The sequence below is a fragment of the Carya illinoinensis genome, chromosome 5 (assembly GCF_018687715.1).
Source record: "Carya illinoinensis cultivar Pawnee chromosome 5, C.illinoinensisPawnee_v1, whole genome shotgun sequence".
In the NCBI taxonomy this organism is placed as follows: domain Eukaryota; kingdom Viridiplantae; phylum Streptophyta; class Magnoliopsida; order Fagales; family Juglandaceae; genus Carya; species Carya illinoinensis.
In genome coordinates, this window is record NC_056756.1 from 41,311,258 (window position 1) to 41,324,155 (window position 12,898).

Genomic DNA, 12,898 nt, shown 5'->3' on the forward strand with positions numbered 1-12,898 from the left:
CGAGCTAAAATCAATTCGAATAGGATTTTTTCATATCTTTTACCAGTCTGCAGCTTTTTTCATCCCCATCTTCCCCGTGGTTTGTATTGGCGTGGGGTTTTAGGAAGTTGTTAGGGTTCTCCATGCGACGACCTATTCTACTCATCATCATCCTTTATCTCACACATCTCTTTTTATTATTTTATTTTTATTTTTTAATAAATATGTAATATATGAATAATTAATAAAAAAAATCAATTAATTTAACAAAAATAAAAAAAATTAAAATAAATATAATGTGTGGTGTTGATGTATAGGAAAGCCCTACTTGAAATATCAAGCCGTTATTACTTAGAATATGGATAATTAAAAATTAAAAAAAAAAGAATATCATTCCTCAATGTTTAATAAACAGCTAGAAGATTTCACGTTGAATACTTTATATATCCGTCCTAGTCTTGGCCAAGATGTGTGGCGTCACAGGTCCTACCTAACCTAAATAATCAAATCTAGTTGTGATTTTGATTTAGTGCTCAAGATAGAAAGTGTTTTTCATATTTTGAAGTGATGGGAGTGAAGTACGTAGTGAAACAAGCTTGAATCTCTATTTGTTATTTATTTAAAATCTAAAAGAGTTGGTGTGATATGGATATTTATAACTAGTCAAATTACATACTAAATCAGACCTATCTAATTGCTTGAGTTCATCAATTGATCCTATTACTTGTTAGATCACATGTGGAGTACGTGTTCTTTGTATCCTAGCTATTAGGATATACGTATTTTACATTTAGCGAGTTTCATTACAACAAAAAATTGATCCAAATTAAACTCTACTGAATCAACAGGGAGTCCAATAATAGAGTTAGAAAGATTAATATATCATGAAAATAAATCATATACCTCGGTAATGATTTTAAATATAATTGTGTCTTGGGCGGCCTTCAGCCTCCATGAGCAAAAAAAAATCCTCTAAAAGTGAAGTTTTCTGAGATTTCTTTTCTAGAATATACTTTTGAAAATTCAATTTGTCACCCTACCCCCACCCCAAAAGTAATTAGAAATTCTAGTTCCACTCCTAGCCAGCCTCCATCCAGCTTTTAAAAGACTAGCATGTGCAAGAAGTCTTACAGGAGACAAAACAACTCGAATCCCTTAATTCTCTAAACAGAGGGAGCAATGGCTTTCCTTAGGATGCTCTTTCAAGTGGCATGCGTTGTTGTCATGTTATCGAAGATGGCAGCAGCAGCTTCATTAGCCAAGCCAAGCTGCCAGCACCGGTGTGGAGATGTTGAGATCCCTTATCCATTTGGTACAACTGAAAATTGCTACCTTAATCATAATTATTTTATCAATTGCAGCAATTCCAAACCAATGTTGGGAAATTTGATTGTCAACAACATTGATTCCATCCAAGGCGAGCTTGAAGTCTTGATGTTTATAGCCCATCAATGTTACCAAAACTCGAGTGGTGTGCCTAGGCTTGAAAATTCTCCCTCTCTCCGTGTCAAACATTTCACAATTTCCAACACCAAAAACAAGTTCGTGGCCATCGGCTGTGACACTTACGCATTCCTCAATGCTTTCCAGAACAACGAACCTTTCTCCATAGGCTGCACCTCTACTTGTCAAAGTCTTAGAAATGTTTTCAAAGGATCTTGCTCTGGAATTGGGTGTTGCCAGGTTGAGATTCCGAAAGGATTGAAGAACTTTACTTTGGAAGCACGTAGCTATAATAATCATGCAGAAGTATGGGACTTCAGTCCATGCAGCTTTGCTTTTGTGGCTAAAGAAGGCAAGTTCAAATTCTCCCCTGATTATCTTAAAAATAAGCGAGCTGAGATAAATGATACTTTTCCAATGGTTCTTGATTGGGCAATCGGTAATAAAACATGTGAAACTGCTCGGAGCAAGCCGGATTACGTTTGTGGACGGAATAGCGCATGCTATGATCCAGAAAATGGTGATGGGTACCGTTGCAAGTGCAATAAAGGTTATGAAGGAAACCCATACCTCCCCCATGGTTGCCAAGGTACGTACGTACGTACGAGTTGCACATCTGATAAAAGATTCTCATAAATTTTAGGGAGAGAAGTTTTATGTAGAATTAATATTGAAAAATATAGAAACTTTGCTACTTAATTTCAGCTATGCGTGCTCATATCGTCTTGATTATATGAAAAAAGATTCCTTCAAGCTTTTGCCTTATAAACTTGATGTCCGGATCATCAATTTGCATGGAGCAAGAATTTGAGTGAACCTTGATTTTGACGGCAGTCGAATTAAGCATTAAAATAAGATGATTCTTTGTTGAAAAATAATATAAAATGATAGAAGAGCTAAGGAGTTGTAAAACCAAAGAAACAAGTAATGGAAAATCTATTAATACTGCTATATGATGAAAAAGTTTTTAAAATCTTATAACGACATTAATATTCAAGATTTGAGTGGGTTTGTTTTGGTAGCAAAGACCATAGAAATATGTAAGATCCTTTTAATATATATATATATAGGTAACAGATATGCTGAAATAATAGTACCTCAAGTCCTTTTTTTTTTTTTTTTTAAAATTTGTTGGGTAGGAATTCATGATACTGTGTTTCAGATATTAACGAGTGCCAAGTTCGGAAACCAGCTTGCAATGCTACTGCAAAATGCACCAACATTAAAGGGAGTTTCAAATGTACTTGTCCCGACGGATACGAAGGCGATGGAAAGATAGACGGAACAGGTTGCAGCCCTAAAGCCAGCGATAGCCAATATTCTAAGATTATCATTATTGCAGTAATTGGTACGTATCTAATTATAATTGTTCGCTCACATGGGTAAATTGATTTAAATGGAGAGAAATGCTTAGTCTATAAAGAAATCTTACAAACTAATTACTTTTGTAAGATACATTAATTATAAACCTAACACTTACCTTGAATTAATCTTTTTTATTGCTTTATTAAAAGCAATGCCTCAAAGATATTTAATTCAATATTATTTTTGAACTTCAATCACAGCTTCTTCGTCCATTGGCTTTCTTGGTCGATGATTGTCCCACGTATCACTTTTGGGATCTATGCCATTGGCCTGCTTGGGCAGCATGCGCTGTCAGGACCTTCACTTATTTATCAAAAGTAACAGACAGATCGATCACATGGTGTTTATTACTTGAGAACTGCTACAGCCTCACACCCAACATATCATCATTTTTTAAATTTAAAAAAGAAGAAGATAAAATAATAAATTTACATTTTTTAATAATATAAAAAATTATGAAGTTGCTGTATATATTTTTCCTTATTACTTTTGCCGGCTTAGTCTTCCGTGGGCCTTCCCTGTTCATGCATCATTGCATTATTAAGCTTTCACCCTGTTTTTAGTCTTTTTCGTGAATTCATCTCCTACTCTTTGCCCTACTTTTGCTGGCTTAGTGCTCTATGGGCCTATTCCCTATTTCATGGATGCATTACTAAGCTAGGACACGATTATGTTCAGCCTGCTTTCAGTCTTTCTCGTGAATATCTATATTATTTTCAATTCAATATATATTTGTTTATTTGTGATAGTGATAATCTCGTGCAAGTTATATATATCATCGTCCTGTTACGAAATAGCACGACCTGTAGTTGTTGTATATATTTATCGAAGGAAATGATTTATGCAATGTTAGAGTATGCAAGTCTCATGTATTTTATTTTCAAAAAATAGATAGATATGGTATCCACTTGAAAAACTCAATTTTTAATGAAAAAGTAAATTGTACAATCTTAAAGTGAGTAAGTCTAAGTCTCATATACTCTTTTCGAAAAAAGTTGACAAATCTTGAACCTATATGAAAAATTTATTTTTTAATAGTGAATTTCACTTTTTTAAAGGGAATAAGCAAGTTTTACGCGCCATAGGACTATATTTAGTCTTAAGCTTTTAATGGTGAACCTCATTCTTTTTAAAAATGGTAGGCAGGACATGAGCACCCTAAAACTACATATAGCATTACTCATTTATATAATATTTTCTCTAAACTAGTTGGAATGCATATATTTCAATGTTTATATATATATATATATATAGATTATATTCTATAAATGTTGCTTATGTGATAGACACTAACTATGCTTTAACTCAAGTGATCTTGATTGAGCCATCTTCCTATAATTCATATATATGTTACTTGCTTATTGATTTAAATTTCTCAAACCGTTTGTGAAAACAAAAATAGCATGTCAACTAGAAAACTTTGATCACAATGCATGTTTGAACATGTGCAGCTATTGGCATTGGCCTCGTAGTATTGTTTGTGGGAGGTTCTTCACTATACTGCGGACTAAAAAGAAGAAAACTGTTCAAGCTGAAAGAGAAATTCTTCCAACAAAATGGTGGCTTGTTGCTACAACAAAAACTCTCAAATGATAGAACTTCCATGCAAGCAGTCAAAATCTTTAGCGTGGAAGAACTTGAAAAAGCTACAAACAATTAGGGGTGTGCATGCGGACCGGTTTTTTTCCGGATCCGGTCCGGAAATCCGGATCCGGGTGAATCCGGGCGGTTATCCGCCCGGATTACACCCGGGCGGTTGTTATAAATCCGGATCCGGTTACGGATCCGGTTTTATAACCCGGTAATCCGTAACCGGGGGTTACTATTATTTTTTCCCCCGAAACGACACCCGGTCTCTCACTCGTCTTCTCTCCCGTTCGTCTCTCAAGAACCCTAGGGCCCGTGGCGATTGCATAGCAAATCTTCTCTCTCTCTCTTGAAACCTAAGGTATGTTAATCTCTCTCTCTCTCTCTCTCTCTCTCTCTCTCGATTTGGGTGGATTCCTTTGTCTGGGTTTACGTTTGATTTTCGCGTGATGTTATCTCTTTTCTGATTTACACATTTCTTGGCTTGTGATTTACGAATTTGGATGTTTTGCTAGTTGAATCTCTCTGTTTAGCAAAATTATGGCTCTAATTTACAGTGTTGATCTCTCAAGATCTGTTTAGGGTTTGCCATTTGGGTTTGCGATTTTGCATTTGTATTTGTGATTTTGCTGGTTGTGAGTTTTCTGATTCTTTGTGATTCTGTTGGTCTAGGGTTTTAATTTGATTTCACATTGATGCATTCATTATTTGGGTCATTGAGTTTGCACTTGAAATTTTCATGCTTTCATTTTCGGCGCTTATGCAAGATCCTGATCTTCACCCCCACCATCCTGCCCACATCTTTGACCACTGTTTTGACCCTTTTTATCTAAATTATTTTTTGAACTGTTAGTTTCTAGGGTTATGCTTACAAACCATTCTAAATTATTTTTTGAACTGTTAGTTTCGAGCTGTCTTCAACATTTGTTGGATACAAATCACATACTAAACGCTAGCTGACCAAAGAGCAAGCTGTGAATTCCCAAAGAGCAACACAACCAGAACCAATGCTAGTGATCCATACAGGCAGGGAAATCAAAACCCTAGAATTCAGTGATGACCATGATAAACTAAACTGAAAGAGAGGGAGAAAAAAAAAGAGAGAGAGGAATCAGAGACGCTGTTTGTCTCCCTCTCAACCTTTGATCATGGTTTTGCTGCTGCTTTTAATTTTTTATTCTTTTTTATCTTTGGTTTGTGTGTTGGAAATAAACCCACCACCCCCACAGCATCTCAAAGGGACTCATCCAGTCATCCTTCCACCTCCACCTCCCCCTTTAAAATAATATTTTGTAATCTTATCTCTTTCTCATCTCATTAAAAATTTAAAAAATCTAATACAGCTATTATTTCCCTGGCAGCACATGAGATCAATGCTTCCCTATAGCTAAGAAAGCTGTGGCATAAGTACAGTTTGACCAAAAGTAAGCACATTGTGCAGTAAAAGGTTAAAATGCTTGTGATAATGTTTGCTTGTAATTATTTCCATGCATGCATGCACATTCCCCTGCCCTGCATATATATATATATATATATTTGTATTGTTGCTGATTTGATTTTTATTATATTAGCAGTCTATTCGAATGAGATCTTGGAATGAATGAGAATTATTTATGACATATTTTTGTGGATTATGAATTGCATGATTTATGCACTATGCATGCTAACTGGCCAGAATTGTTATACTGACCATTATTCCATAAATCTGGGTCTGAGACCACTTTACCTTCACATCTACTTATTAAGTTCTAACAAATACTCACTTTGCTAAAGGAAGCCAGTATAGCTGTTTCTAGGACTTTTTAGAAATTTAGAGAATTGCCAAAAACAATGATGACCCTAATAGCTATAAAAAAATCTGAATTAGATACTCTTTTCTTAGATGAGAAAAGATGAATCAATGATGTGTAGGTATACAAGAAACACATGTTGAGATGGAAACACAATACTTTGACCTAAAATGATGGTTTGATTATATTTTACCAGTTGTGATCTCTTGTTAGGATCATTTGTCAAAAATGCTAGTGCTGCTGATTTGATACAACGGAGACAGCGTTCTGAGTTTCAATGTGAGTTCTTCAAACGCTACTTTTTTATTCTGGAATGAGCTATTGATCCATATTCACATCTCCTTCTTAACAGCAAGTATCAAGGGAACCCTTTATACTGGTATAAAGGTAAATCCTGTCAACATGCACTCCTATTATGTTGAATAGTCTTGGTCTGCTTCACAATTATGTTGTATTTAAAGCTTGAATATGTTGCTTTCATGCTTTCTTATTAGATCTTGTAACATTTCCATATATTGTTTCAGGGAAATCCAGACCTCATCTCACCGCTATTAACTTTGGCACTGAATGATACCATGACTTATGATAAGGTCAGACAAAATCCCATGTTCAGCTAGGACAACCGTGGATGCTGTTGGCCAGTCTCAACCACATCCTTGCATTTGAAGCTTAGTTGGAATTTTGTTTATTACAATGGATATTGTATTAGTTTAATTAGCTGCTGTGATGTATTATTATTTATTTTATTCTTTGTAAATTTATATTTTGCATTATGATGTAACAACAATATTATCTAGTTTGTATTTTTATTTATTTTTTTCTTTGATTACTTTTTTTAGAAAATTCTTTTAAAGTGCTTTGATTATTTTTTAAAAAAAATCTAGGCAATCTAAATATGAGATCAGATTTTTTTTAAAAAAAAAAAAGTGATATAATTTCTTTTTAAAGTTATAAAGATTTTTTTAGATTTTTTTTTTTTTTTTCCAAAACCCGGATTGAACCCAGGTATAACCCGGATATCCGGGATTAAAAGCCAAAAAAAAAAAAAATCCGGATATCCGGTTATAATCCGGATATCCAGATTGAATCCGGTTACCCGCCCGGATTGAGTCCGGGTTCAATCCGGGCGGATAACCGCCCGGATTTTGAAATCCGGATCCGGATCCGGTTTTGGCCGGATACCCGGATCCGGATCCGGATGCACACCCCTACAAACAATTATCATGAGAGTAGAGTCCTTGGCCAAGGAAGTTATGGAACTGTCTATAAAGGACTCTTACCAGATAATAAACTAGTCGCTATTAAGAAATCAAAATTTTGTGATCAGAGCCAAATTGAACAATTTATTAATGAGGTGATTGTACTTACCCAAATTAACCATAGAAACGTTGTTAAGCTCTTAGGTTGTTGTCTAGAAACAGACATGCCATTACTAGTTTATGAATTCATTACAAATGGGACTCTTTCGAAGCACATTCATGATAAAGTTCTAGCATCCTCACTCTCATGGGAAAAGCGCTTGAAGATAGCAACAGATATTGCAGGAGCACTTGCATACATGCATTTCTCGGCTTCCATACCAATTATACATAGGGATGTGAAGCCTGCAAATATACTTTTAGATGATAATTATTTAGCAAAGGTGTCAGACTTTGGAACTTCAAGATTGGTCCCACTTGATCAAACACAAATAAGTACTTTGGTACAGGGAACTTTGGGGTACTTAGACCCAGAATACTTTCATAGTAGTCAACTTACAGAAAAAAGTGATGTCTATAGCTTTGGTGTTGTTGTGGCTGAGTTATTGACAGGTAAGAAAGCAATTTCTTTTGATGGACCTGAAATTGATAGAAATCTAGCTATGTACTTTAGTTATGCAGTAAAAGAGGATCGCTTACATCAAATTATTGTGGACCATCTTGTAAGTGATGGTAATACTTATGAGATAGATGAAGTTGCTAATCTTGTAAAACGGTGCTTAAGTGTTAGAGGGGAGGATAGGCCTACAATGAAGGAAGTGGCAATGGAGCTGGATGGGTTGAGAAGTATGGAGAAGCATCAATTGGGAAAAGAAAATCTATGTAAAGAAGAGCCGGACATTGGTGTCACCGCACCTGCAATACACTGTTTCAACATGGGTGTTGACAATGGTTGTTCTTCTACCAGTACAACTGCTGGATACGAGATCAGTATGAGAACCCAAGCCTTGAAACCATCGGATGATGGTAGATGAAGGTGAGTACATTACTCCAGGTCAATATATTTTCATGTGTTATATCTTAAGCTTCATGCTGCCTTGCTTTTCTTTTCTCGCACCAGGCTTCATTATTTCTATTAGATGTTCCTTAGAAATGTTTAAAATGATGTTGTGATGTTATCTTTAATTAATTTTTATCTTTGGTTAGATATTTGTATATATATGGCCCTGTCCTTTATGTTATGTTTTTATTTTTTATTTTTTATGACAACACTTTCTTTTTTCATCTTTTATGTTGTGTTATCTTATCACATATCATAACTAGCTAGATAGTTTTCTTACCAACCCAAGATATAGCTCGTCGTTTCTTCTCTCCTTATTTCTCCCCTCCCCCCGGTCCCCCCGCGTACATTTTATTGTCCTGGTCTTGTCCGGCCCATAAATTAGATAGATTTTCCTCCTAAGTACCTATATATAAGTTTTGCTACATATAAATAAAGTCACGTACTAATCTGTGTACTAATACTAATTCATTCATACTTAAAAGTTAAATTAACACTACTTTCAATAAAATCTATTTTTTGACCAATCACATCAAATTGGTGTGCAAATTAGTGCATCGTTGTGCTTGCAGCTATATTTTTCCTCTATATATAGCTACTTTATTCTGACCTGACATCCATGCACCATATGTTGGTTAAGTTAAACAATATTGATACTAAAATATGAAATTCACTACAAGAAAAATGGACAATTGTGACCAATTTATAGCAACAAAAAGACTATTAGCAATCAAAATTGGTTGCTAATAATCTTTTCGTTCCTATAAATTGGTCGTAATTGTCTATTTTTCTTGTAGTGAAATTCATTGCATGCACGTTGTTTGTGGTCATTAATTTAAAAGAGCTGAAATAAAATTCATTTAGGACATAATTTACACTATAAAGAGTTATATATCCGTATATACTAAACGCATATTCATTCTTATTCTACAATATTGGTACGGTATTTACAATAATATATCGTTGATTTTTTTTTTTTTTTCTGTTAAATAAGAGTTGATCCTAAGTTCTGCTCTCCTAATTTATTTCCCCAAAATGGAACTGTAGAAGGATATATATATACACGCGTGTGTGTGTGTGTATTTTAATAAATGATTTTCAGGATTTTTTAGATGTTTTTTTTCCTCATCACCTTATAAATTTCTAAAGTGAGTATGCGGATTTACTTAGCTTATGGTTTTTATTTTCCTTTATTGGTTCTCGACTAATTACAATCTTGGAATCTCATGTGGATGAAATATGGATTGTATGAATATTCTATTCACATTTTTGTTTTTCTTTCCATTAGGGATTTTGGAGTTCTGTTCGATCGGTTTCTGTACATGTCGCTTTACATTAGATATTGAAGGCTAGTATCTTTTATGTTTTTTTATATTTAAAGGGTTTTGGAATATTAAATCACGGATTCTCATTGAGCGCACAAGTTATATTCTAGATCTTTTAAGTTGACATTGGATATTGGTGCCTTTTCTTTTCTCCTTAATTTTCCAGATATTTGATATTAGACTCATTCGTATTGTATCCTTTCCAAAGACAATATATATAGCATTACTTTTACTTAGGTTAAATGGCTAACATCAAACTCCTTAAATGTTTCTATCTACTCATGAATGAAACTCCTTAAATGTTTCTATCTACTCATGAATGTGAATGGTTTCTTTCTCAGAAAGGCTTTATGCATGCCTTTAAGCTTCTTAATTTTTGTTTGTCTGTTTTGTTTTTGGTTTCACGATGGGAATGTGAATTCTCATCTCTATTCTTTTATTTGGTGATGCTTAATTTGAATTGAAGTAAAATTTCTACAAGAGAAATGATATATACACAACATATTTCACAACAATTTACACAACACATGTTGTAAAATAAGGTTGTAAAATAATTTACACAACACATGTTGTAAAGTGATGTTAATTTTATAAGATAGTTTACAAAAATGCCCATCTTTTTAAACATTGTTGTATAAAATGTTATAAAATATGATGTGTGTTTATCATTTTGCTTTGTACAATATCCAAATTTTTTTCAAAAAGGCCGGCCAGTTTGGAAAGAATGTTTTAGACCACTCTTTTGCTTGCTTGCGTTCTAAATATTTCAGACCCAAAAAAGAAAAGAAAAAAAAAAAAAATAGAATGGTAAGAATGTATTTGATCGATGTTCATTCGGGGAAAATATTTTGAGCTTGAATATATTGTTACAAATAATTATCTGCATCAATACAAGCATCATGATCATCTATGGAGGACAGTTTTCAGAATCAGTCCTCGCTGTGTTTGTACGGTTTGAAAGCATGATCTCTGAAATCTTCTCATGCTAATTCCAGATGACCGTTCGATCTTTGCTTGCCTCGAGTGCAATTCAGAGAGAAATACTATTCAATTAGATGCAATCGACACCCTATTTATATAATTACATGTTTGCACTCTATAATTACATGGGAAAGCATTAAGAAAAGGAAAATTCTACTTGGCTGCGTGAGAGTTAAGTGTAATTGGGATGTAATATTTAGTATCAAGACTCTACTGCGAATCTTCATATGAGAAAATACTACTAAGAGAGAGATATTTACCGAATCAAAATTACCCCATCATAGCAAGATTCTACAATTTCAGAAATCCCACACTTTTAGCTAGTTAGCCATTACACAATCTTTGTACAGCAAATTATTCTTCTTTTCATATGTACATTATCATATTCAAGTTTATACAGACGTGTATGAAATCAATGAATAGATAAAGAAAATATTTTCTAAAATCTATTTCTTAGCATGGTATAAGGACCTATTCCCATGCATTCTATCTTGTGTCCTATCTTCTCATCTTCTCATTGTTTTTTTCCAGGACCTTCAATGAGGCTGATTGGAGCGGGTGAAGAAGCTTGCAATGGACTCTACATTTTTCAGCCCCAAAAATGCACTGCTTTCTCTGTTTAGAATAATAAAAATAAGACCCTATGGCATTGCCATCTAGGTCACCATTCAAGCTTTACTATTCCTACTATTTTTGATAGTCTATGTACCCTTTCTCATTGTGATACTTGTGCTCGTTCTAAGCATAACCGTTTACCTTTTCCAGTTCATGCAAATAAAAGTTTAGTTCCTTTTCATCGACTACATTGTGATATTTGGGGAGGTTATCATACTGTCTCTATTTGTGGAGCTCGGTATTTTTTTACTATTGTTCATGTGATACCCTGCATTTTCGTGTGTTTGAATTAAATAATTATCTAATTTATTATTAATATTGGTTCTCTTGTTTTAAATTTAGCATGATTTTCATTGTATTACTTTATGATTACTAAGTTGTGAAATTTATTTTAATGTGTTTTTCTTGATAATTGATTATTGTTTATTATTTGAATTCCTCTCTATTTTAAATTATGATATTATTGGGTTTTATTGTTTTATTTTTATTTATATTTAGTTGTAGACTTTTTATTTGTCTTTTATCTATTTTATTGTGTGTTTTTTATTTTATTGGACCTTTCTTTTTCAGAATGGGCTTGTTTTTGTTTTTGTTTACTTCTGTTTTGGGCCAAGCCCATTCAATTTTGGAACCCAGCATCCTCTCGCCTTAAATGACATTGTTCGGCCAAGCCTTAGAGCATCCCCATCCGGTTCCCTAAAGCTCTATATTCCCCATAATTTGAAATTTATTTTGGGATTTTGGTCAAAATACCCTCCACATCCGGATCCCTATTTTAGGGAAAAAGTTTAGAGAATAAACAGTAAGTCCCCATATTTGGGGACTCACTATTCATTCCCTAAATCATTTTTATTAATATTTTATTCTAATATATAAAATAAATAATTTTTCAATCATCTACACTTTCTTTTATACTCATATTTATTATAGTTTTAAATAATAATGTTAAAAATAATTTAATTAATTAAGAAAAAATAAAAAAATAAATTTTAAAAATATTATTATATTCACAAAAAAATAATTTAAATTTTTGTTTAAAATATTCACTAGAGTAATAGTTCAAAAAATAAGAAAAAATATTGAGTAGTTAAATTTGTAAATAGAAGTGAAAGAAAAAAGTAATAAAAAAAGAATAGAAAAATATTATTTAATATAATAGAGATAGGGATGGGGAATGAGATGTAGGAGGTTTTTGAAAGATGAATAAAATTTAGGGAAAATTTTGAGGAAAGGTGATTTTAAGTTAAATTATAGAGATGGGGATGAGGAATGAGATGAGGATACTCTTAGGGCTTCATTTCCTTTCTTTACTCTGCTACGCCGATTGCTCTCTTCCTCCTCCTCCTTGTTTTCTTTTGTTTTCTTCTCTTCTTCAACTTTCAGCTATTGAACCCGCGAAACCTGCATCCTCCATGCGTAGTAGCCTCCATCTTTTTTCTTCCCCCATCTATTTCTTCTTCCTTTCTTCTTCTCTACCCCGCGCCACTGCTTCTCTTCTTCTTCTTCATTTCATTTTTCTCTTTTTCTTCTACAAATCTGGGTGTTGCTGTAGCT

The 12,898-nt window shown here is 33.6% G+C and overlaps 1 protein-coding gene and 1 long non-coding RNA gene across 4 annotated transcripts; both read left to right on the plus strand.

Moving 5' to 3' along the window:
* The first annotated feature begins 957 nt into the window (after positions 1–957).
* LOC122309946 (wall-associated receptor kinase 2-like) lies at positions 958–11,532 on the plus strand. Of its 2 annotated transcripts, none has more exons than XM_043123762.1 (5): positions 958–2,011; positions 2,585–2,770; positions 4,239–4,433; positions 7,373–8,399; positions 9,712–10,060. In XM_043123762.1, exons 1-4 carry the CDS (start codon positions 1,159–1,161, stop codon positions 8,395–8,397), a joined length of 2,259 nt encoding a protein of 752 aa, XP_042979696.1. In that variant the 5' UTR covers positions 958–1,158; the 3' UTR covers positions 8,398–8,399; positions 9,712–10,060. The 2 variants fall into 2 exon arrangements, with proteins under 2 accessions (XP_042979696.1, XP_042979695.1); XM_043123761.1 differs by lacking the exon at positions 9,712–10,060 and adding an exon at positions 11,261–11,532 and having other exon boundaries at positions 959–2,011.
* On the plus strand, positions 4,761–6,977 carry LOC122309950. Of its 2 annotated transcripts, XR_006242571.1 has the most exons (4): positions 4,761–5,798; positions 6,361–6,443; positions 6,517–6,551; positions 6,689–6,977. It is a non-coding gene; the product is annotated as an uncharacterized LOC122309950 (long non-coding RNA). The 2 variants fall into 2 exon arrangements; XR_006242570.1 differs by lacking the exon at positions 4,761–5,798 and having other exon boundaries at positions 5,823–6,443.
* Positions 11,533–12,898: the final 1,366 nt, after the last annotated feature.

Coding starts and splice junctions, on each gene's coding strand:
- LOC122309946 (XM_043123762.1), top strand. CDS start 1,159: ATGGCTTTCCTTAGGATGCTCTTTCAAGTGGCATGCGTTGTTGTCATG. Junction 2,012..2,584: donor CCTCCCCCATGGTTGCCAAG/GTACGTACGTAC, acceptor ACTGTGTTTCAG/ATATTAACGAGTGCCAAGTT. Junction 4,434..7,372: donor CGTGGAAGAACTTGAAAAAG/CTACAAACAATT, acceptor GGATGCACACCC/CTACAAACAATTATCATGAG.